Genomic DNA, 23,967 nt, shown 5'->3' on the forward strand with positions numbered 1-23,967 from the left:
TTCCCATCTATTCTTTCATCTTTAGCAGTACGTAGTGAGTAGTTGCTGAACAACATTTGTTTCTTCAGATATTTTGTTCATCATCTTTTTTTCCCCTTTCATTGTCACTGAGAAACTTCTCATCTCTCTCATGAGAACTCACCGTTTCTTATTTCACCCAACTTTAGTTTCTTTTCCTTCACTCCAGCGCATGGTATGGTTGCATCCAATGGTAGCAGATGAATCCAGGCATTTTGTTTACTTTTCCATTTTTTCTTTCTTTTAAGGTTTTGCACAAATGTGATGATTCATGGGAATGCTGCATGATAGATCATGAATGATGGATGTTTTAAATCAGTTAGAAGACCAGTACAGACATTTATCTTCATTCTGTTGTCCTCTTTCCTCTTCTTTGTTCTATCCCTTCTTTATCCCAATACTGTTCCATCCTCTAACAGAGTGGCTTCACTCCTCTGCATATTGCTGCTCACTACGGTAATGTTAATGTGGCCACGCTGCTGCTCAACAGAGGGGCTGCTGTAGACTTCACAGCCAGGGTATGATCATATACTGCTAAAACTTTTAAAAAGCACCAACTTCAATTGACAAAAATAGCATAGCTTTATTTTAAATGGTTGGACATACTTGGACATACATAAGTGTTTGGAAGTGAGTCATCTAAATCAGTGGTTCTCAACCTTTTGATTTGAGGTCCTCCCTTGTCCAACACAATAATGAAAGACTTCCCACAGACAGTATACAGTAGGCTTTCTGCTGTAATTATGAACTGCTTGTCCTTTGGAAGTTGGCTGAGGCCCCCTAGTGGGCGAGAACCACTGCTCTAAATCACTGCTTTCTGTTAAGAACAAACTGACATTTAAGTAATTATTCCCTGAAATGATACAATTATCATTTTGGGGTAAACTATCTTTCTCATGGGAATAATTTTGAGGTGGATGCTTTCTTTCCTTTAATTTCTCCACATTTAAAACACTGTTGCAGTTATTCTCTATTGTTTATTATAATGTATGAATTTAAAATACTGTACTATCAGATTTTATATATATGTATATATATATATATATATATATATATATATATATATATATATATATATCAAATCTGATCAAATACTTGCAGTTCATCTTTTACATTCTCATGATTTTTGCAGATAATGTCTCTAGATTTTCAAATATGAATGTAGAATCTTCACTAAAGTATGCATTGTTTTGTTTAGAATGGTATTACCCCTCTTCATGTGGCTTCCAAACGTGGAAACACAAACATGATTGCTTTGCTGCTAGATAGGGGATCTCAGATTGATGCCAAGACCAGGGTGAGTATTGATTATAATAATAATAATAATAAAATAATAATAAGCTTTATTTATATGGGACCTTTCAGACATAAAATGCAGTTCAGCTTGCTTTACATAATCAAAAATTGCTTCAACAAATATCATATTCGACATTACATCTAATAAAATGCATCAAATAACAATTACATCAAATCTAAAAGATAAAAGGAATCAAATAGAACACATCTCATAGAATAAAATACTAAAACACAATAGAACAATCATTTATTATAGACAGTTCCTAGCACATGGCAAAATAAAAAGATATAAAAATACTTCCCTGATATTTGAGCCGCATTTCCGATTTTCTTTTGTCTACTGCTGAGATTGCAGTAATCAAGACAAAAGTATGAATTAGTGTCTCTGCATCTTTCAGATTTGAAAAAAGTTCAAATATTTGTATTCTTTTAATATGTGATTTAAAACTAAAATCAAAAATCAAATAGTACCAGCATCAAAATGCAGTAAAAAAAACTGTTAACAGCAGTTCATAGAAAAATGTATTCTACTGTTTAGACAGTTTAAGGTGTCTTATTTAGAAAAATTTTGCCTGAATAGTTTTCATAATGCATTATATATGTACATTTATAAACGTGTCTTCATATATAATGTTTGTTTTTATTTATCTCCTGTCTGTTGAACAGGATGGGCTGACACCGCTGCACTGTGCAGCCAGAAGTGGACATGACACTGCAGTGGAACTACTGCTTGAAAGAGGAGCTCCCATACTGGCACGGACCAAGGTCTAAGTGCTTCCTATTAATTACTCTCCTATACTCACAAAGGCTGCATTTATATGATTTTTTTTTTTTAATATATATTATTAATAAATATTGTTACAGTTATTATTACATTGTTATATTAATTTTCTATCTAAAGCTGAACTGTACTTTTTCCTTTCTCTTTCTCTGTATTTCAACATACACACACACACACACACACAGAATGGCCTGTCCCCTCTGCACATGTCTGCTCAGGGTGATCACGTCGAGTGTGTGAAACACCTGCTGCAACACAAGGCACCGGTTGATGATGTCACACTGGACTACCTGACAGCCCTTCATGTTGCCGCCCACTGTGGTCACTACAGAGTCACAAAATTACTGCTGGATAAAAAAGCCAATCCTAATGCCAGGGCTCTGGTAATTCTTTGACAAAAGTCAAATGAATGTGTACCAATGTTAATGAGCATTACTAATATATTTATTGTGTCTTCAGAATGGCTTCACTCCTCTGCATATTGCCTGTAAGAAGAACAGAGTAAAAGTCATGGAACTGCTGGTTAAATACGGAGCCTCAATTCAAGCCATCACTGAAGTGAGAGTCCTAGAACTCTGTGTCTGATACTTATTGAAATATTGTATACTATTTAGGATAATAATATTTGATTAAGCATGTGCAGCTCAAACAGTAGAGCATGGCAATAGCAATGACAGTGGGTTTGATTCTGAAGGAATGCATACTGATAAAATGTCTACACTGAATGCAGTTTTAGCCGCTTTGGGTAAAAGAATCTACCAGATGTCTAAATGTAATGTGAATGAAAGAGGCTTCTCTTGTTGACTGCTGACTCAAATGCTACTTGCTCATTTAGTTAGTATTTTAGCTATTATTAAAATAACTACATTTACATGTTCCCAAATAATCTGACTGAGCTTGATAGGAAGGAAATTTGGAAAGGGGTGGTGCAGATCTAAAATAATAATAAAATTAAGATGGAAAACAATTAAACATGAAAATGCTTGAATCTGACTAATTTAAGTATTAGATTGAATAATTAAGACAGGACTGAATAATTACTAAATATTTAAATGTATTTGCTAAAACTGTATTTTTAGATATGCGTATGCTGATATGTTATGTAATAGAATATGTGAATTGGACTGCAACGTTTAGGTTTTGCATAATGAGTGCAAGTAAGAATTACTACTCTCTATTTTCTTTCTCTCTAGTCCGGCCTGACCCCAGTCCATGTTGCAGCATTTATGGGACACCTGAATATCGTTCTCCTACTGCTACAGAATGGAGCCTCACCTGATGTCTGTAATATTGTGAGTAAATGATCATCATGATGGACATGATTTGTATCTCATTTAAATACATTTCTTATGAAATCTAGTAGGAGTGTGTGATATTGACAAAAAATGAATCCCGAAACTTGCAATATTCTTTACGTTCTGTACATTGGTTATTTCACAGCAGTGACACAAATTAACTTTTCATATAAGGGGTGTTGTTTGACCACCTAAATTGATTTGCAGGAGCATTTTTATCTTTTTTTTGTCTAACCTTTATTAAATGAGGTCACCTTTTATGTCACATTCTTATTTATTTAGTCAATAAATTCTCACCAAAAATACCCCAGTCAATTCTGGGCCTGAGTCTGAATGAAGCCCATGTCTTTTTTATTCACTTTCTCTCTTCGTCATTACACAACTGCTGTTGCAGCCATTAAAATAGTTCATTTATTTTTTATGTCAAAGTGGTTCTTTTTGTTTCTTTAATTATTTTAGAAAAATATGTTTGTAACTTTATGTTTGTTAAGTTCACATTTTGGTTTTTTAAATTGATGACCAAGTGGCTAACCACGTTTAATCAATTTACCCTTCCAAATCAACACAATTTGCCTTAAATAATATCTATAGATAAAACACTTAAAGCACATCACAATGTTAGTTTAAACGTTTAACCTAGATAAATGTGCACTGTTAGACACATATCTAAGTGTTTGTGTGACGAGTGGAAACTAAAGCGCACTTTGTAGGACATGGAGGAGCCGGTGTGATCACTTGCATTGTTTTTTTTTTAATAACAGTGGAAACATCAGAAAATACGCCATCTTTGCTCATACAGATAAGAGTAATAAATCATTGGGAAATGAAAAGGGTCTACATTTATTTGTGTGCACTACCAATATCAACAAAATGTTGTGCTTTTGTAAAGTAAAGAAAACAAACAGGATGTGTTTTCTGCCGTCTCAGTCTCCTTGAACAGGAGCGCTTTGCAAAAAAGCAACTGAAACTCATTGAATACTCACAGACACAATATAACTATAGAAAACTTTGAAGTGACTAAATAATTAATATATGTATCTCACATCCCTACATGCACAGCCGTGGCTTGCAGAGCCTGCTTATGCTGTGCAGTTTTTGATATAATTTCCTATCCTTTCTACTCAATCCTAAAAAAAAATGTCTAAAACGCCTACATAGCAGTGCATTTCATGTGTTACTAATTGTGTTTGTTTTCAGCGTGGTGAGACAGCATTGCACATGGCTGCAAGGGCAGGACAGATGGAGGTGGTGCGATGTTTGCTAAGGAACGGCGCTCTAGTGGATGCCATGGCCAGAGTCAGTCAATAAAAGCACTTCTTGAATAAAGCGAAAATACAGATATCAATGCCTACAAGTAGAGCTTTAAATAAACTATATTTGCATTACTCTCCTTCTTTCTCTCTCTTGCCTCCAGGAGGACCAGACACCCCTTCACATTGCGTCTCGTCTGGGTCAGACAGAGATTGTGCAGTTGTTACTGCAGCACATGGCTCACCCTGACGCTTCCACCACTAATGGATACACACCTCTGCACATCTCCGCTCGTGAAGGTCAGGTGGAGACGGCTACAGTGCTTCTGGAGGCCGGAGCATCTCACTCACTCGCCACTAAGGTGGGACTGCAGAAGAGAGATTAAATATATTATAACCCTATTGCTTTATGCTGAGCCCCTCACATGAAATGAAGACAAAACTATATATATTTATAATAGAAAATATATATATAAAAAGGTTAACTTTATGAAATATTATTACAATTTAAAATATCTAATTTCTATTTTAAATTTAATTTTAAATTAAATTGTAATTTTAAAATGTAATTTATCCATGTGATGGCAAAGCTATATTTAGCAGCCATGATTCCAGTCTTCACTGTTTCATGATTCTTCAGAAATCATTATATTTATTTAAAATAGCAATTTTTTGATCTGTTTGTGTCCTTGCTGAATAAAAGTATTTACTTACTGACTACAAATTTGCTGTGTATGTGTTTGTCTATTTTAAACTAACCCTAACTATCCTTCACTTAATAGAAAGGCTTCACTCCCCTACATGTTGCTGCTAAGTATGGAAGCCTGGATGTGGCAAAACTCCTCCTACAGCGGAGAGCACTTCTTGATGACACTGGAAAGGTGTGTCATCAAGGCTTTAATCTCCTACTCGTTTACTTATTTTTATTTGTATTTTATATATATATATATATATGTATATGTATGTGTGTGTGTGTGTGTGTGTGTGTGTGTGTGTGTGTGTGTGTGTGTTCACTATTGTCATGTTATTTCTCTCTTTGGCTTTCTGAACCAGTACGGTCTCACACCTCTGCATGTAGCTGCTCACTATGATAACCAGCAGGTGGCGATGATGCTCTTGGATAAAGGGGCTTCACCTCACGCTACTGCTAAGGTGCACATCTTAAACTGATTGCAAGAAGTCTCTGCATCCAATAAAACAACAAAAATATATAACTTGAGGTTTTGTGTCTATATTCCTGTGCAGAACGGCTATACGCCCCTCCACATTGCGGCAAAGAAGAACCAGACTCAGATTGCCTCTGCGCTGCTTCAGTATGGAGCAGAGACCAATGCACTGACCAAACAGGGAGTGAGTCCTTTACACCTGGCATCTCAGGAGGGGCACACAGAGATGGCCTCCCTTCTGCTGGAGAAGGGTGCACACGTCAATGCTGCCACTAAGGTAAGATCTAGAGCGGGAAGCCTACAGTATTTATCCTCAGTGTCAGACAGATTTTTAACATATTTTTGTAATCCAAACTGACTTTTACAAATGTCAGCCGAACCCCTTGGATGCAAAATATTTCCTTGAAGTACCTAAGAATTTAAGTTCATATTTTAATAATTTAATGACACTCTCATGTCAGTTAATGAAACGTAAATAGATGAAATATTGAATCTTTGTAAATTACAATTGTACTGTAAAATAAAAACAAATATTTGATGATAATTAATCATTTTTACACTACGAGTTTCAATATGAATATTTATGTCTTAAATTCTTCACTTTCAAACAAATCAAATCCTCCAGCTTTTATTTTGGCAGAATACTGCTGAAAGTCTATAAACTTGCATCTGCAAAAATGCTACTGAAATTAACATAAACCTGCAACAGATGAATGGTGTTTTTTTTTTTTTTCAGAGTGGCCTCACATCTCTTCATCTCAGTGCTCAGGAGGACAGAGTGCAAGTGGCTGAAATACTGGTCAAGCATGATGCAATCATAGACCAGCAGACCAAAGTAAGCTTGAACCATAGTTTTTACCATGGCTATTTTGCTGTGTTATTATTAATAATTTTTGTACCATTTCAGTATGTTAATCCTCAGCCAATGTGAAATTTGGTTGTTTCTTGTAGTTGGGCTACACTCCTCTTATTGTTGCCTGCCACTATGGAAATGTCAAAATGGTGAATTTCCTTTTGCAAAATGGCGCTAATGTCAATGCAAAAACTAAGGTAAGAGTTTTAATATATTTAATAATATATATTCTTATATGACTTGGTAACTCAACTAATAACTACTCAATAAACTATTATTTAATCATTTTGTGATTATGAGCTCTGTGGCCATGTATTTTGAGTTTGTGATTGAGAAATATTACTGATATCTATTTCTGACTGTAAAGCTGTGCTATTATTTTAATGTATCAATTAATTATTTTATATACAAGCAATTCATTCTGTTTAATTTTAATGGCAGAATTACATGCTTTTAAACTTATGACATGATTAGCATTCTGATTATTTATATGATTATTTATATGTACTGATATATATACATATATATGTATTTTTATTTTTTATTTTTTCAGAACGGTTACATGCCACTTCACCAAGCTGCTCAGCAGGGAAATACACACATTATCAATGTCCTGCTGCAACATGGAGCCAAGCCTAACGCCATCACCATGGTGCGAGACACACTCATACTCACATAAATAATAATAATTCTGTCTTACTCGTCTAACCTCACACTCTTTCTCCCCCAGAATGGAAACACAGCACTCTCTATTGCTAAGCGACTAGGGTACATCTCAGTGGTGGACACTCTGAAAGTTGTTACCGAGGAAACAATCACAACAACAACTGTACGAATCCATGCCTTTTTGCATATTAAGAACTTTTGATGTATTCAGATTCTGTACAGAATGTATGTTGAATGCATTGTTAATTTCATCTTTTGTAGACGGTGACAGAGAAACACAAGCTGAACGTTCCAGAGACAATGACAGAAGTTCTGGATGTGTCGGATGAGGAGGGTAAGATACTGTGTTTTATTACCAACTTGTAATATGCATAATCAGGATTTCATATATCTTTGTAAAAGCTGCTGTGCCTCTGTAGCCCAACATCAGATGGAGGAGGAGCTTTTTACTGAAGTCTCTATGGAGATTGAAGGTATACAGGGTATAGATACAGTATAGAATATAGAATGAACTGACCCTTTACTAACGTTACATTTGCCAAAAAATCTTTCAGTTCATTTTATATCTATTCAAACGTGTGGTTTGCAGTTCGTGTGCTAACTGTGACGGGCATGTTATTGTGTGTAGAAAACTAAACTGTGGAAAACTAACTCTGTTCTTTTTTATTTGTGCTAATCTGGGGATGTTTTTAAAGTAATAAAATTTTTGCTTTTTTTTTCATAACACCTACATAATGGGTTAGTGGTGTTTGATATGGCTTAATGTATAATTGCAGTGCTATTGTTATGGTTAATGTAATTAGTTTGATTAATTTTAGTTTTTATGCATTAATCTTAAAATCTGTCTAAAACCTGAAAGTTTACATTTCCAAAACTACCAAGAGCGGTGCAAATTTGAAAAGTGTCGAAAACAAGCATAACCTGTGATAATCAGGTGCAGGGAATCTACTAACAACACAGGTGCAAAATGGGAAAAGACTTGCTAATTCCGCAAATACCAGTACATTAACTACCGCAAACCTTAGTAAATCACCTCACATGACTCATTTAAATACTCTTCTCCCATTAATTTTGCATCTAAAAGGGAAATTCCTACAGATGCATAATGCAATAAGGTCAGCTGCAAAAATAACTGCATCCATGCATTTTTTGGTAACCTTTTAAAGTAAATCATAACAGTAGTTTTTAATTGCCAAAAGAGGGTTTGCACTGGTGCAAGCTGTTAGTAGATCTGGCCATTTGATGAACCAGTCCCCAGTTCACTAGTGTCAATCAATCAATCAATGTGTGCATGAACAGGTGAGGACACAATGACAGGTGATGGAGGAGAGTACCTGAGAGCAGAGGACCTGAGAGAGCTTGGTGATGACTCTTTACCTGGACACTACCTGGATGGCATGAGCTACATCCACAACCTTGACCGGTAAAAAAAATCAAAAATCTAAATCTAAAGGCTCTTGCAAGTATAACAAGTACACACAAGTAATGCTGTCTTATTCATCTGTTTGCACCATTCTACTTCAGTTCCCATGAGCCCCCCAGTCATCTTGCTTACAGGAGCGAAGGAATGTTGATTGAGGATATGATCACCAGCCACCAGATTAATAAGGTGAACTGTGAACTGTCACACTTCATATGTATATCTAACATTTGGCTCAGTGTTGTTATCTGTGGTTTACAGTGAATTTTCAGATCTTGATGGGTTAAACATGGGTTTTTATCTCATGATTTATTGTAGTCTGATTATGTTGTTTGTTAGGTGTCTGCATTCTCTCGAGAGCACGAGAAAGACTCATTTCGACTGAGCTGGGGTGCTGAACATCTGGATAATGTGGTGCTAACTAGCACTCTCCTGCAGTCAGGGTTAGAGGGTTTCACAAACACACACACACACACACACACACACACACACACACACACACACACACACTCAAACAGAAGTGAACACACACATGCCTCCCCAAATCATACATGCTATTACATATTAAGGTGTTTATGCTTTGTCAAAACTGGCATTGCATCAAATGCCTCTATTGTTAAACATGAATGATAGCAGCTCAGTTTCTTTCTTTCTTTCTTTCTTACACTCACGTCATCTCCCATCTCACTCGGCCTCTCTCTCTGCTGTTCGTGATTGTGTTTTTTGTTCTGCTTTTAGCCGATCTACCCCATGCCTTGACAATGACAACAGCAGGTGATCCTCCACTTCTCTTCCTTCTGCCCTTTTAATTCCTCTCTTCATCTACATTTATTATAATAATGCATGTATTTATAACATCTGACTGCTTTGAGCTTTTCAAATGAGACTTTTTGTGCCTACTAAAATTTTAATAAGCATGTTTTGATGAACACAATGAGTCATGTCTCAGTATTCATAAAGAACCCCATGAATAATATTTAGTATTATTCAGCATCTCTCTCATGGGTGGTATGAAACTGGACACATTGTGTTTCTCAACTCCTACAGTATTTATTTAATTTATCTCATAAGCATGTTCAACAGTTATCATTCTTCATCATCTAATTTCTCCAGAGATTATCTGGAGACTTTCTCCAAGAACTTCACAAACATTACAAGACATAAAGCAACACTTAAAATGACATTATTGTACACTATTCAAAAGTTTGGAGTCAGTAATTATTATTATTATTATTTTTTATTTATATATATTTTTTTTTTATTCAGCAAAAATGCATGAAACTGATCAGACACAATTTATAATGTAACAACAAATTAAAATTAAATTAATCCTTTAAATCAATGTTTCATGGTTTCCACAGAAATATTGAGCAGAACAGTTATTTTCAACATTGATAATAATAGTAAATCAGCAGCAGAGGTTTATTCAAATAGAAAAGTTATTTTATATTGTAAAAATATTTCACAATATTACTGTCTTATTGTATTTGTTAAATATTTGTAAAAAATCGTACTGACCACAAACTTTGGATTGATGGTGTGTGTCAGTGAGTCTGAAATAGTACAACACACATAGGTGACACAATCAGATAAAAAAAAATAAAGGTTCAGGTTTTAACAGCGATTAATGCTTCGATTACAGAAGAAAACTACTGGAACCTGGAATATTCCGGGTGAGGTGTGTAATTTCAAATGGCACCAAGGAGAATTATTAATTGTTTACAAACAGAGCCTATGAAATAATCTCAGGAAAAGAGATGGCAAATTAATATTGTTTGGCCGAGGTGGCTTCTCTAAGTTTAGAAACAAGAATTAATGCTCTTTATGTATTTATTACAGTATTTAATTTCAGTGTTTTTTTTTTTTTTTTTTTTAAATTAAGCTTTTAAGCATTGTGTTGTGTGTTTCACTGCCACTTGGTTTTCTTTTAACAGCTTCCTGGTCAGTTTCATGGTAGATGCCCGTGGCGGTGCCATGCGTGGCTGCCGTCACAATGGACTACGCATTATTGTGCCACCTAGAAAGTGCTCAGCACCTACACGGGTCACATGTCGTCTGGTGAAGAGGCACAGACTTGCCTCTATGCCCCCTATGGTGGAGGGAGAAGGGCTCGCAGGCAAGCTCATTGAAATTGGACCCACCGGAGCCCAGTTTCTCGGGTAAGGGGGGTTTAAAATAGAAAAATGATAATGTATCACCATAAACATTTTTGTTTACCTTTGTGTATGGTTCAGTTATATGTTCTCTATTTTGTCTCGTCTTGACTGACAAAGCAGCGCAGTATGTCAACCTGTTTGATGTGTCCTAACCAGGAGCGATGTTACAAGCTTCCAGCGACAATCCATTTGTTTGTCTATGATGAAACAACTATCCATTTAATCTCATGTAATGTAGTCTCAGCCAATAAAATGATGTTTGATGTTTAATTTGTGAATTTTGGACCAATGAGATTCAGTGGATAGATTTTAATTTAAGTTTTAATAATTTTCCTATGTGCTTTTTACATGTAAAAATAAAAATTAAGAGCCATAACAACGCTGCTGGGCATGACGCTTCAAAAAACAAACCACCAATCAACCAAATTTCGCAACTGGTTAGGACAAAAAATTGTGGAAGAGCTTTTAGTGTTTGTTTCACCTGGTTAGGACACTCGTCATCTCAAGCTTTTAGGAATGGCAACAATATTCCTCTCTCACTAAATCTGAGTTCAGTAAATCAGGTTCACAGTGTGCCTTGTTTTTACATCTTTTTTTTTAATGGCTGCGATCGGAACAGTAAACTCCACCTCCCAACAGCCCCTCCACCTCTTAATGAGGGTGAAAGTCTTGTCAGCAGAATTCTGCAGCTGGGTCCACCCGGCACCAAATTCCTCGGGTAGGAGAGATCCTAATGCCAAATATCCACTGGATACCGGTCACATGTCCCCCTAATTCTTTTTTAAATAGACCTCCATCTGTGTTATATCAGTAAGATATCATATCCTTTTTACTTTGTCCTTTTTTATAATTTATTGATTTATTGAGGTGTTCCATAAATTTACCTTTTCCTCCCTTGTTGACTTTTGGATAGCGTTTGATTTTAAATTGGTCACTTTCTTTTGTACTGGTTGTGTGCTCTGTGTATGCTGTGTTTTGCATTATCCGTAGTTTAGTTTTCTCTCTTTTTCTACCTTGCTGCATGCTACATTTATCTATTTTTATGTCACCCACAGATGCAATATCCGTTTCCAAACAACCCTTACTTTGACAAATCTAAAGTGGTGCATATAGCTGAAATAACATGCCTTTTTTCAGGTCTGTGATAGTGGAGATCCCTCACTTTGCTGCATTGCGTGGGACAGAGAGAGAGTTAGTGATTCTGCGCAGTGAGACAGGAGAGAGCTGGAGAGAACATCACTGTGAGCACACAGAAGAGGAGCTGAATCAGATACTCAATGGCATGGATGAGGGTGAGTGTGTCCCAAATACACAAAGAGGCACGTGTGCGTTAACCACATTGAATTTGCTGTTATTTTCACACCAGAACTGGACTCTCCTGAGGAGCTGGAGAAAAAACGAATCTGCCGCATCATCACACGGGATTTCCCACAATACTTTGCAGTGGTGTCTCGCATTAAGCAGAACAGTCACCTGATCGGTCCAGAGGGCGGGGTGTTAAGCAGCTCACTTGTTCCACAGGTCCAGGCTGTGTTCCCAGAGGGAGCATTGACTAAACGGATACGCGTTGGGCTACAGGTAACCAACTAAGCCATTCAAGCTTGATCATTGACCTTATAATGTATAAGGAAGCGGTTTCTTATTTTGTTTTTGACTTGTTCTAGACAATTTCCACACTGGACAATTATTATTTATTAATCTAGATCAATAGTACAAACAACTTTTAGCATCTGCTTTGTGTCATTAAAGCTCATTTGATTGACCTATACCCTATATGAATGCCGCAGTAATTTTCTTTATGTAAATACAACAAATGTATTATACAAATGCATTGTTATTTTAAAGTGTCATGGTTCCCATACATATTGAAAATAGCAAGAAATGCTAAAAGTGTGATTTAAGGGAAAAAGTTCATAAAACATTTCTAGTTATGCTCTTCACTAAAATATTGAAATAGCAATATATTACTCTTAAATTGGTTAGGGGAAATGAAGCTGAAAAGGAAAATGAGATGTCCATTCTGCCACTTACATCTCAATCTCATCCTTTATTAGGCACAGCCCATCAGTGAGGATCTGGTGAGGAAGATCCTTTGGAATAAGGCTACATTCAGCCCAATTGTTACTTTGGAGCCTAGAAGACGCAAGTTTCACAAGCCCATTACCATGACTATTCCTGTCCCTAAAAGCCCAACCAGTGACGGGACCACCAGTACACCCACTCTACGATTGCTGTGTAGTATTACTGGTATACGAAAATAAAGAGTAAAAAAAAAAATCCTGTTTAAGTAAGTGCCTTTATAAGAAGGTGTAAATTGTTCTAATAATTTTCTTTTTCTAGGTGGGACGACCCCAGCACAGTGGGAGGACATAACTGGATCCACACCACTAACATTCATCAACCAGTGTGTTTCATTTACCACTAATGTCTCAGCAAGGTGAGTTCAGCTGCAGTGACGAATGTGTGTTGACTGCTTTCTCTTGACGAATCATTAAATAAATGTTTTTTCCTCCCAGGTTCTGGCTTATAGATTGCCGTCAGATCCAGGAGTCTGTGAACTTCTCCAGTCAGCTGTATCGTGAGATCATCTGTGTTCCCTATATGGCCAAGTTTGTCATCTTTGCCAAGACGTTGGACCCTATTGAAGCACGACTGCGCTGCTTCTGTATGACGGATGATAAGATGGACAAAACTCTGGAGCAGCAGGAGAACTTCACTGAGGTGGCACGAAGTCGAGACGTTGAGGTAAGTGTGGTTTAGCTACTGTTGCTAATGCAATTGAGAAGAACCTTTTCTACATGGTGGTACGTTTATCTCTATAGGTACTAGAGGGAAAACCAATCTTTGCTGACTGCTTTGGAAATTTGGTCCCACTGACCAAAAGTGGACAGCACCATGTGTTCAGTTTCTACGCCTTTAAGGAAAATCGTCTTTCTCTCTTCATCAAAGTAAGTTATTATCTGTTACTTTTTAGCTATTATATCAAAGTTTGAGGCATGTAGCACAAAAAGGCACTGAGTTATAGAAATGTTAACAAATCTGTGACAGACCTCCACAATGTTCCCTTCTAGTTTACCGTGATTATTGTGATGCCACAGTATTGTGCAAGTCTCACTTAGACTTAGTAACACACTGGTTGTTTCAACAGATTCGTGACAGCACTCAAGAACCATGTGGCAGGTTGTCTTTCACAAAAGAGCCAAAAACATATCGCAGTCTAAACCAAAGTGCAATATGCAGTCTGAACATCTGCCTACCTGTCTACTCAAAGGTAAGTGAAACACTATATTGCCTTACAAACACATAATGTATTCATACATAGACAAAACAAAAAGCCAGTACCTTTTATTAGAAATATATTTCGTTTAGGAAAATTCAATCTGGCAGTTGATTATTATTATTTATTTTTATACTCTTCTTTTACTTTTTAAGGAATCTGATTCTGATCAAGATGCAGATGAGGAGGTAAATATTTTTTTATATGTTTTTTTTTTAATTAAATTTTTTTTGCAAAAAATATATTTTTGTAATTTCCGTTGTATTAATTTTCTCTGTTTCAATCTATTTTCTTCATAGAGTGAGAAGACGCATGGGAAATGTAAGGAATTTAATTAAACTGATTACAAATAAATATATGTACTGCTTTATCTCACATTCTTTTTAACCTTGAAACTCTAGGTTAGTAATGTATTAGTATATTGTTTTTGAATAAGTATATTGAAGAGTATTATAAAAAAAAAACATATTTATAAGTGACTTGAACAGAAATCGTATATGTGGATCCCTGATTGCTGTGCTATGGCCGATAAACATACCTTCTTTTTTTTTTTTTTTTTTTTTATGGTCTGCTCTTCTCATAAAACATTACATTCATTACTATTATCCACAATGGTATCTTGTTTCTGGCATGATGGTTTCTAAAATGTTTAATAAGTTTACAAAAAAAAAAAGAAAAAAAAGAAATGCTACAGCACATGCCAGAAGAGATACTGGAAAGCAAACCATTCTTCCTAAAAACAAAATCATACTGACCACATTATATTCGGACTGTATTGAAACCACTAAATTTGTTTGCCACAAGTGTCACCTTTGCATGGATCATTTCCTTTGCATGGAAATAACTTGACTTACACATATTATATTATATTATCGTATATGTATGTTTGAGAGTGTCTGCTTGAATGCGAGGATATCTTTTTTGAAAATAAGCATAATTTTTTGTGACACTTTTATCCCTATCACTCACAATCTATTTCTTCTTTTTCTTAAGTTTACTTATCATTTACCCCAGTCTTATAACAATTTTCCATATGTTAAACAACTCCATGATTGACTTAAAGTTGCGCATAACTAAAAAAGCCATAGCATTTAATGATTTTGAAAGTGTTTTATGGGAAAAGCCTCTGATTGTGTTTCAGTACTGTTTTAAGGCACATTGTTTTAAAATGCTGTCTGTGTTTGTGTTGACATAAGCTCTTCATGTCGAGAACAATCTTGAGATGCCTCATTGGTACAGCTCCACTCTGTGTTATGATTACGTTCCTCATTTGTCCTTTGTGTACAGGTTTCTGTATTACTTATTCTTATCCTTTGTTTTTTCTTTATACTTTCCCTCTTGTGTAAGTGTATGAATGGATACTTGAATCAGTATAACATGTTTAAGCAAGTTATTTCCTGCCCTCACTATGTAATTGCTTTGCTTAACTGCTCCCATGCCTTCCCAAATCCTTCGGATCCAAATCTAGATAAATCTAGTAATGTTCTTCATTCTGTCAAGTAGTTTCATCATCTTCTGAAATGAAGACAGTTTTTATTGCTCCTGCCCTGACTAGCTCTCCAATGTCTTTTGTCCTCTTCATTTTCCCCTTTGTTCTTTATAAACTCTTTGTGCTGTTAAAATGGAAGATTATGATGGATCTGAGTCAACAGAGCTTTCCACGCTGCAAATCATACATGATCCTGCCACACTTGCAAGTCCAGATCTGCTTTCAGAGGTGTCTGATATGAAGCAAGACCTGATTAAGGTGTCGGTCCTTCTGGCCTCTGAAAAATCTGACAAATCCTGCTCCTTGGATGTCAGAGAGGGATCTGACAAGGCTGCAGATGAGGAAGTGGATGAGCCATTTGAAATCGTTGAAAAAGTGAAAGAGGACTTAGAGAAGATGGAAGAGATCCTCCGTGATGATACAAAGGATTATACAAAGAGGGAAGGTGCTGTTGGGAGATCTGTAACCATTGATGATGAGGATTGGGTACTTCTCAGTGAGACAGATGTTGAGGAAACCCAAAGCAAAAATATCACTGAGGTCCAAGAAGCAGGTATTCAGGAAGTTCGAATCCTACGAGACACTATATCCAGTTCTTCACCTAAGAGGGATATTTCAGGTATGATTTCGTACCTCAGCAGTGACTTAGAACAGTGTCTGCAGGAAACACCTGTACCATTTAGTGAATCACAAGACATGTATAGTGTTCAAGAAAGATTTAAAGAGGTTGTTGTGACACGTGGTAAGCCCCGTCCAACAGAAATTAAAAAGCCAGCAAGGAAAAAGCGTAAAGAGGGGGAGTTTGCAAGTGGCAGTTCAGAAGATGACTTGGAAAGGATGAGTAGGAGTCAGTCTGAGGAGTCTCTTGATGAAGATGCAGTTATCGGTGGATCTGAACCTGTCTTTGGATCTATTCCTGCATCTCCTAGAATTGTAGAAACTCCGATTGGATCCATTAAGGACAAGGTTAAGGCACTGCAGAAGAAGGTTGAAGAAGAGAATGAGGTGGACAGTCAAAAGTGGAAATCCCAAAAAGCGAGAACTTCCCATAGTAAGTCATATGTCACAGAGACAGACAAATCACCCAAGCTTCCTCCAAAATCCCCCAGATCCCCAAAGTCGCAGACGGAAAGGATAGAGGAAACTATGTCTGTAAGAGAGTTGATGAAGGCATTTCAGACTGGCCAGGATCCATCGAAAAGCAAGTCTGGACTTTTTGAACATAAAGCAATTACGCCTGTTGTGTTACAGGTTCCCCAAGTATATGATAACCAAATGACAGAAACAACTGAAATGCCAAGTCCTAATGTGATGCAGATTCCCCAAACATATGATAGTCAAATGACAGGATCATCCCAACATTTACAACAAAGAGCAGTTACAACTGTAACCTCTGAAGCATCAAGTTCTGATGTGATGCAGATTCCTCCAACATACAATAACCAAAATGCAGAATCAACCCTACGTTTACAAGAAAAAATAATAGTAGAAAACAAGATCCTTCAAGAATCATCATGTATTGACCTAAACACAATTCAGCATAAACCAATGATTGATGATGGTGAAACACTACATGAAAAACCACTGACGACCATTCAAAATGAAGGTGATCAAGCTGTAACTTCCAACATTATATTTAACTTTGAAGAGGAAAGCTCTCCAGAAAACCTGTTCTCTAAACAAACAGCAAATGACCAAAATGGAAAACCATCTCAGGAACCAGGACAATTTGAAACTCAGGAACAAGATCCTGGAACTCAGATTGATTCTGAACTGTTAGTTAATGAAGACCTGGAGTTGATGCCTGAGAGAAGGCATAATGAATATAACATCCGTCAGAACAGGAGATTGTCTGTGGAGCCTCAGATAAGCCCAGACAGGAAAATATCAGAGGACTTCAGTGCAGATATTAAGGCAGAACTTGAGGACAATCCTAAATATCTGATCTTTAGGCAAACTTCAGGTGAAGCAAGTAAACATTCTTTAATGTGTAGTGATGGCGTTTCTTTAGAAGATGAGGAGCAGATACACCAGGCAGCTGTGGATCCAAGTAAATCTAAAATAATCACCACATTTGCTACTGCAATGGAGCAAGGTGAGCCCTTATGTCAAAGTGAAATGCGTGATAGAGCATTGGAAGCATTGGAAGAAAGTCCTGATAGTGACAAATATGAGGCCTTGGCATACTCTCCTGGCAATAGTATAAGGACAAGGACTCCTCACTCTAGCACAGGTGATGGTGAGAGAGTTGAAGGACTTGCTGAAACCCCTCAAAATAGTCCTGAAATCCTTGTTTTATCTTTCAGTTCAACTAGTAAAGAAACAGAAGACAGATATCCAGGGGATAAGGAGACAACTCACCAGTCAAGTTTGGTGAAACCACATGAAAGAGCAGAGAGTGGATCATGTTTAGTAACCTCGATAAAAAGGAAGACTGAATCAACTTATGATACTATGATTGAATCACCTTCCCTATTCACCAAGATTGAGTCACCATCCAATGATGATTCTAAGATGGATACACCTTCTCCATCCACCAAAACTGAGTCACCATCCTCTGCTTTTTCAAAGACAATAATTCAGGATCAAGTTTTAAAATGGGAGAGTGAAACATCAGCAAATTTTATGATTGGAAGTGATTTAAGCTGTAAAGATAGTATACAGTCAAAAGAATCAGATGTAATTACTGAGTCTGAGAAAATACCACAACATAGTCATCACATTCAAGATGCACTAGAGAGACCTTTTAGCTTAGATTCTCTGCAGCTTGCAACCATAAATGACTCTAAAACTGTTTGTAGAACAGACTCGCTTGAGACTACTCCCATCAGAGAAGATGGATCATCCCAAAAAACCCCAGATTCTATTGAGCCAAGCCCAACCAAGGACTCCCCATGTCAAGACTCTTTAGAGGGAAGTCCCACTGGGCAAGAATCTGGTCAACTGAGTTATACTGAAAGGGTCTTCTCAACAAGTCAGACTTTCATTTCTGACTCCAGGGAAAATGTAGAAAAAGAAATTGTTTCTAAACAAAATTTAGAAAGTGAGTCATCCCAAGGTTTACACGAGAATTCAGATATGCAGTGCCTTTCCATGACCCTCGAGCAAAAAGAAAAGGTGCTTGAGAGTGACTATCTTCATGACTTTGACACTTTACAAAAGCAATTCACTCCAGAAGAAGAGATGTTTAAGATGGCTGCAAAGATCAAAACATTTGATGAAATGGAAAAGGATGCAAAGGTTAAAAAGGTCAAATTTGATTTTGATTGTGGTTATAACCAACCAAAAGATGAAGAAGTGCTGTCACCACATAAAAGTCCACTAGACTTTAACACAATGTTAACCAAAGAATCAGAAGAGCAGTACTTGGAGAACCTTACTGAACCTGGCCCAATATTACCGTTACATTCTTCATTGTCAGAAGATGATTATGACAGCCCTGAGTTGGATGAATCAACTCACAAACTCTCAGGAGAAACCACTGAGGATTTAGAGTCAATGGACAAAGGTGCGGAGGAACATTCCTATTTAAAGATAGATGATTTACAGACATGCATAGACATACCATCTATGCAAACACATCAAGAGGACGAGGAAGACAAGTTACCTTCGGAGTACCATGGTATAGTGATTGGTGAGACTACAGCTGAGGAGGATCTCATTATAACAACAGCAAAGAGCAAAATGGGCACTGAGATGGCTGGTGATGTTGATTCAAAGTCTAATGGTGAGAGCGCAACTTCTGAAAAAGTACTTGAACCAGTTTCTCCCATTGATAACGTAGGTGCAACTGCTGCTACAAAGCAAGTGCAGGATGAATCCCAGCCAGATTCATGTATTCATGAAGAGGACAATGAAGAGAAGGCTGAAGAAATCCCAGTATCTATTCCAAGAGACCTGGTTCCCTGGAGTGCTGAAGTGGAAGATGATGAGGCATTCGATGCAAAAATTGAAGCTGAGGAACAGAAAATACTTGCTTTGTGTATAGACAGACATTCCCATGGAACCACACCGGACACAACTCCAGGACGCACCCCTACTGAAGAGGGGACACCAAATCCTTTCCTCTTCCAAGAGGGAAAATTATTTGAGATGACCAGAGGTGGCGCTATTGACATGACCAAAAGGAGCATAGAGGAGGAAGAAGAAAGGTTAGTCTTTTTTCCAATAAATGAAGATCCAAGTGAAGAATTTGAACAGGTCAATTTCAGTGCTGGTGAGTTTGTTGCAATAGCTTCATCTGGGTTGCCTGCAGATGGTTTAGTGCATCAAGACAGAATTACTGAGGAACCTGATGCAAAGTTTGATGACTTTAGTATAACTGGAACTAAAAGTGTTCAACCAGAACATCCAGAATGGTATGATTATCATATCCTAAGTGAACCAAAGAGCCACACAGAGGATAATGGTATCCATGAAGACACACTGATATCAAATGTGGACACTGCCACTTATACAGTAACACGAACAGTTTATTCTGAGCAAGACCCAGAATCCTCTGACTCTTCAGTGGAAGATGAACAGCATTCTGTTGTTGAAATGCCCATATCCACCCATGTATCTACAATTTACCCTAGTGCATCAATCTGTACTACATCACCTTCAGTGTACACTCCATCCAAGGACATTGTTGCTGAAGTAGAAGGAACAACATATAAACCAAAAATAGCTGTGAAAGCAGCCAGTTTTGACCAAATTTTAGGAAAAGGGGACTCCATTGAGCAGAATCAAAGACCTAAATCTGAAGCAGATACTGGTGTTTCAGAATGCTCCATGTCCGTTGTGGAAGGTCTCACTAATATAAACAGCAGCTACACCAAACCGAAGACTTCATCCTCCCAGAAGACTGTTTTGCCCACACAGTCTCCTAAACAGGATGCTGTTTCCAGTCAACCTGAACTTCTTGCCAAATTCTCTCAGGATTTGGACCCTTCAGGGAGCATAGTGTGTGATGAAACCAAAGGAGAGAAAACTTCTATTGAGTTAGGAAGAGAAAGTAGTTTGAAATCAATTCGACCACCGTCCATTGGCGATGATGTCTTTGAGTCAAGGCCCAACTGGGAAGATTGTGTGGAGACACAGATGCAGAGAATCTCAGACAGCACTACCCCAGACCAAAGTAAAGGTACCTCTACTTGGCACTTGCCCCCCGTATTACTTACTCCAAAATTTGATCCATGTCTCTTTGCTTTTTTTTTTTCTGTGTTGTCTGGTGTTTTGTGCTGTAATTTGTCTCATCTCAGTGTTTTCTTGTGTGTATTTATGTGTGTTTATGTGTCATGTTTGGTGTCTTTTTATATCATGTTTTATTCATTTGCATATCAGTGTATACACAAACTGAAATCTCAAGATTGATTACATTTATTTGCCAATAATAAATTTTCCTGTGCAATGCATGACCATAACTGCATGTTTTGAAAATTAGAAATAATAAAACAACCATGACAACTGTTATTTTTGTGTAAAAAGTTTTACACAAGGCATATATTATTTTAACAGATCGTCAGTCACTGTGTAGTCCATACATTCATTCTATTATTCTTTTCTATGTAAAACTACAACAACCTAGCTTCAGTTAGCATTTTTGTTGCCACCTTTAGAAGTTTAAATGAATTTTTAAGCGATTTACAAGAGATAAAGACTTAAACTCCACTCACATATTTGCATAATATCTCAAATGTCTTTAGTTCACATCCCATAATACAGAGTCAGAAATAGTTCAATAATCCAAGTAGGTTATATAGCAGATAATTTTTTTTTTTTTGGTGTGTGTTTTTGAATGCATTTAATTAAGTATTAATGACAAATACTTTGACTGATGTTTACAGTGGATTGGCATGATGATGCAGATAGGAAAGAAGAGACTTTGGCCATCATTGCTGACCTTCTAGGTTTTAGCTGGGCAGGTGAGTATAAAAAAAGGGTTTGAGGTGGTTAATACCCTAGGAACCCCTCAGAGCATCCTAGTAACCTCATAACAGCATACTAAAAGCCACCCAGAATACCATAGCAACACTGTAGCAACAGATCAGGCAACTCTAGCATCCTTGTGGATAAATGCAAGTCTATATGTATCTTTTTTTACAACATACTATATATACTAATCTATTTTAGAGCTGGCCAAAGAGTTGGAGTTTAATGAAGATGAGATTCAGCGAGTGCGCACTGAAAAACCGAATTCACTACAAGAGCAGAGTCATGCTCTTTTACAGCTCTGGATAGAGAGAGAAGGAAAGCATGCAACTGGTAAGTCCTGTTCTCATTTACTTCTATTACAGTCCAGTTGAAATATTAGAATGTGTAAAAGAATTCAAATGAGAAGTACATTTTAAATAATAGATTCTGATTATGTTTTACATTCCACAGAAGATACGTTGATTAAAAGACTCACTAAAATAAATCGCATGGACATTGTCCATCTTATCGAGATTCAAATGCACAGGTCAATCCACGAGCAAACCTCAAGAACATATGCAGAGATTGAAAGGACCCTGGACCACAGTGAAGGTAGGGCAATGAATTAAAGGGGGGGGGGGGGGGGGGGGTGAAATGCTATTTCATGCATACTGAGTTTTTTACACTGTTAAAGAGTTGGATTCCCAAGCTAAACATGGACAAAGTTTCAAAAATTAAGTTGTACGTTTGAAGGAGTATTTTTGTTCCCAAAATACTCCTTCCGGTTTGTCACAAGTTTCTGAAAGTTTTTTTCGAGTATGGCTCTGTGTGACGTTAGATGGAGCGGAATTTCCTTATATGGGTCCTAAGGCACTTCTGCCGGAAGAGCGCGCGCTCCCATACAGCGAGGCTGAGCACAGACATTTCACTGATCAGAGCGATTCACTGATCAGAGCGAGAGCGTCGCGAAAAGTCACAAAAGAAGTGTGTTTTTGGTTGCCAGGGCAAGACAACCCTGCACAGATCACCAAAAAAAAAAACAGCATTAAGGGACCAGTGGATGGAGTTTATTTTTACAGAGCATCAACGGAGTTGTGCAAGTGTTTTTGTTTGTTCCCTGCATTTCGAAGATGCTTGTTTTACAAACAAGGCCCAGTTTGACGACAGATTTGCATATCGTTTATTTCTTAAAAATGATGCAATCCCAACAAAAAAAGAGTCACGATGTGTGTTGGAACCGCAGGCGGTGAGTAAAACTGCTTCAAATATCTCTGCCTCCTTGTTAGTGCATCCCCTCCCATGCCGGAGACCCGGGTTCGAGCCCTGCTCGGAGCAAGTCGTTGCTGCTGCTGCTTTCGTTCAGTTTCAGCCTGATCTGATTCTGGATCATAAATAAACGGCTGAATCTGACTGTATGCCATGGTTTGTTTTGGATGTTAGTTTTTCCCTCACGGTAATGTCACAACTTCCAAACGCTCTCAACGCAAAAGCCTACTGGCGCTCGTGATTCTTTAGCTCCGCCCACACGTCACGCCTCCAGCCGCTCGTGTTTTTCCGGGAAAAATCGGTACAGACTATCTTTCTCTTATGAATATAATAAAACTAAAGACTTTTTGGAGTTATGAAGGATGCAGTACTACTCTATAGGTACTCAAGATTAACAGGATATTGAGTGAAAACGAGCATTTCACCCCCCCCCCCCCCCCCCCTTTAAGCACGTTCTTGTTTGGCATATAGATCTAAAACACAAGATATAAATCCTAAAAACAAGCCATGGGGTCAAAGTCTTTACACCATCAGAGTGAATGTTTTTGTCTTTTGCAGCTCTCTCCTCAGTCCAAGAGGATGGTGACAGTGTTCGTGTGGTGCAGAGAATGGAGACTTCACACAGGTATCCTCCAGCTGTGTCAGAAGAAGACTTATCTGTGGCCTCTCTCCTTGACATTCCCTCATGGGCTGAAACAATGGGACACGTCCATTCAGAGAGCATTCATGGGGATATGATTGAAGAATTGGAGATCAATCAGTGAGTGATACATAGATTGACATACTTGGAATGACATTTAAAGTAACGTTTACATAATCAGAAGCATTCAGTTAATCAGTCTTCTGGTAGTACACAACCTGGCAATTCACTTTCCACTCTCAATGTCTCCTAGGGACAGCTTCACCAATCCATGGCTGCTTCAAGAGGTCAAAAAAGAATCCACAAAGGAAGCCGCAGATGAAGAAGTAAGTTCATAGCATTGTGCATTTAAAACTTAATCAGAGGGTCATGTCCCAAATGTCTCAAGCCCAGTTAAGACTGTACCCATGATCATCGCATGTGCTCTTTGGGGTTGTCTCTCACTGGTTGTAAGTATCCCTTGAATATCATCTCTTTGCCCTTGTCACACTTTTCCATA

At 37.5% G+C, this 23,967-nt stretch overlaps 1 protein-coding gene across 17 annotated transcripts in view; it reads left to right on the forward strand.

Annotated features, from left to right (window-relative positions):
- LOC113105852 (ankyrin-3-like) overlaps positions 1 to 23,967 on the forward strand; it is a 54,870-nt gene that overhangs the window by 23,825 nt on the left and 7,078 nt on the right. For 8 of the 17 annotated variants that reach the window (XM_026267204.1, XM_026267255.1, XM_026267212.1 and 5 more), the window contains 38 exons: positions 438 to 536; positions 1,217 to 1,315; positions 1,981 to 2,079; positions 2,281 to 2,478; positions 2,555 to 2,653; positions 3,289 to 3,387; positions 4,588 to 4,686; positions 4,805 to 5,002; positions 5,423 to 5,521; positions 5,694 to 5,792; positions 5,886 to 6,083; positions 6,543 to 6,641; positions 6,758 to 6,856; positions 7,213 to 7,311; positions 7,390 to 7,488; positions 7,587 to 7,659; positions 7,745 to 7,798; positions 8,625 to 8,748; positions 8,850 to 8,934; positions 9,085 to 9,188; positions 9,484 to 9,519; positions 10,680 to 10,904; positions 11,521 to 11,619; positions 12,039 to 12,193; positions 12,268 to 12,479; positions 12,956 to 13,148; positions 13,242 to 13,338; positions 13,418 to 13,646; positions 13,724 to 13,849; positions 14,050 to 14,172; positions 14,334 to 14,366; positions 14,478 to 14,499; positions 15,807 to 20,792; positions 21,496 to 21,573; positions 21,782 to 21,913; positions 22,034 to 22,174; positions 23,387 to 23,588; positions 23,722 to 23,794. In XM_026267204.1, coding sequence (XP_026122989.1) covers positions 438 to 536; positions 1,217 to 1,315; positions 1,981 to 2,079; positions 2,281 to 2,478; positions 2,555 to 2,653; positions 3,289 to 3,387; positions 4,588 to 4,686; positions 4,805 to 5,002; positions 5,423 to 5,521; positions 5,694 to 5,792; positions 5,886 to 6,083; positions 6,543 to 6,641; positions 6,758 to 6,856; positions 7,213 to 7,311; positions 7,390 to 7,488; positions 7,587 to 7,659; positions 7,745 to 7,798; positions 8,625 to 8,748; positions 8,850 to 8,934; positions 9,085 to 9,188; positions 9,484 to 9,519; positions 10,680 to 10,904; positions 11,521 to 11,619; positions 12,039 to 12,193; positions 12,268 to 12,479; positions 12,956 to 13,148; positions 13,242 to 13,338; positions 13,418 to 13,646; positions 13,724 to 13,849; positions 14,050 to 14,172; positions 14,334 to 14,366; positions 14,478 to 14,499; positions 15,807 to 20,792; positions 21,496 to 21,573; positions 21,782 to 21,913; positions 22,034 to 22,174; positions 23,387 to 23,588; positions 23,722 to 23,794 — 9,384 coding nt within the window. The remainder of the gene's footprint in view (positions 1 to 437; positions 537 to 1,216; positions 1,316 to 1,980; positions 2,080 to 2,280; positions 2,479 to 2,554; positions 2,654 to 3,288; positions 3,388 to 4,587; positions 4,687 to 4,804; positions 5,003 to 5,422; positions 5,522 to 5,693; positions 5,793 to 5,885; positions 6,084 to 6,542; positions 6,642 to 6,757; positions 6,857 to 7,212; positions 7,312 to 7,389; positions 7,489 to 7,586; positions 7,660 to 7,744; positions 7,799 to 8,624; positions 8,749 to 8,849; positions 8,935 to 9,084; positions 9,189 to 9,483; positions 9,520 to 10,679; positions 10,905 to 11,520; positions 11,620 to 12,038; positions 12,194 to 12,267; positions 12,480 to 12,955; positions 13,149 to 13,241; positions 13,339 to 13,417; positions 13,647 to 13,723; positions 13,850 to 14,049; positions 14,173 to 14,333; positions 14,367 to 14,477; positions 14,500 to 15,806; positions 20,793 to 21,495; positions 21,574 to 21,781; positions 21,914 to 22,033; positions 22,175 to 23,386; positions 23,589 to 23,721; positions 23,795 to 23,967) is intronic. The other 9 variants (XM_026267239.1, XM_026267247.1, XM_026267261.1 and 6 more) reach the window with 8 other exon arrangements.

This window comes from Carassius auratus, chromosome 1 (assembly GCF_003368295.1).
Source record: "Carassius auratus strain Wakin chromosome 1, ASM336829v1, whole genome shotgun sequence".
In the NCBI taxonomy this organism is placed as follows: Eukaryota; Metazoa; Chordata; class Actinopteri; order Cypriniformes; family Cyprinidae; genus Carassius; species Carassius auratus.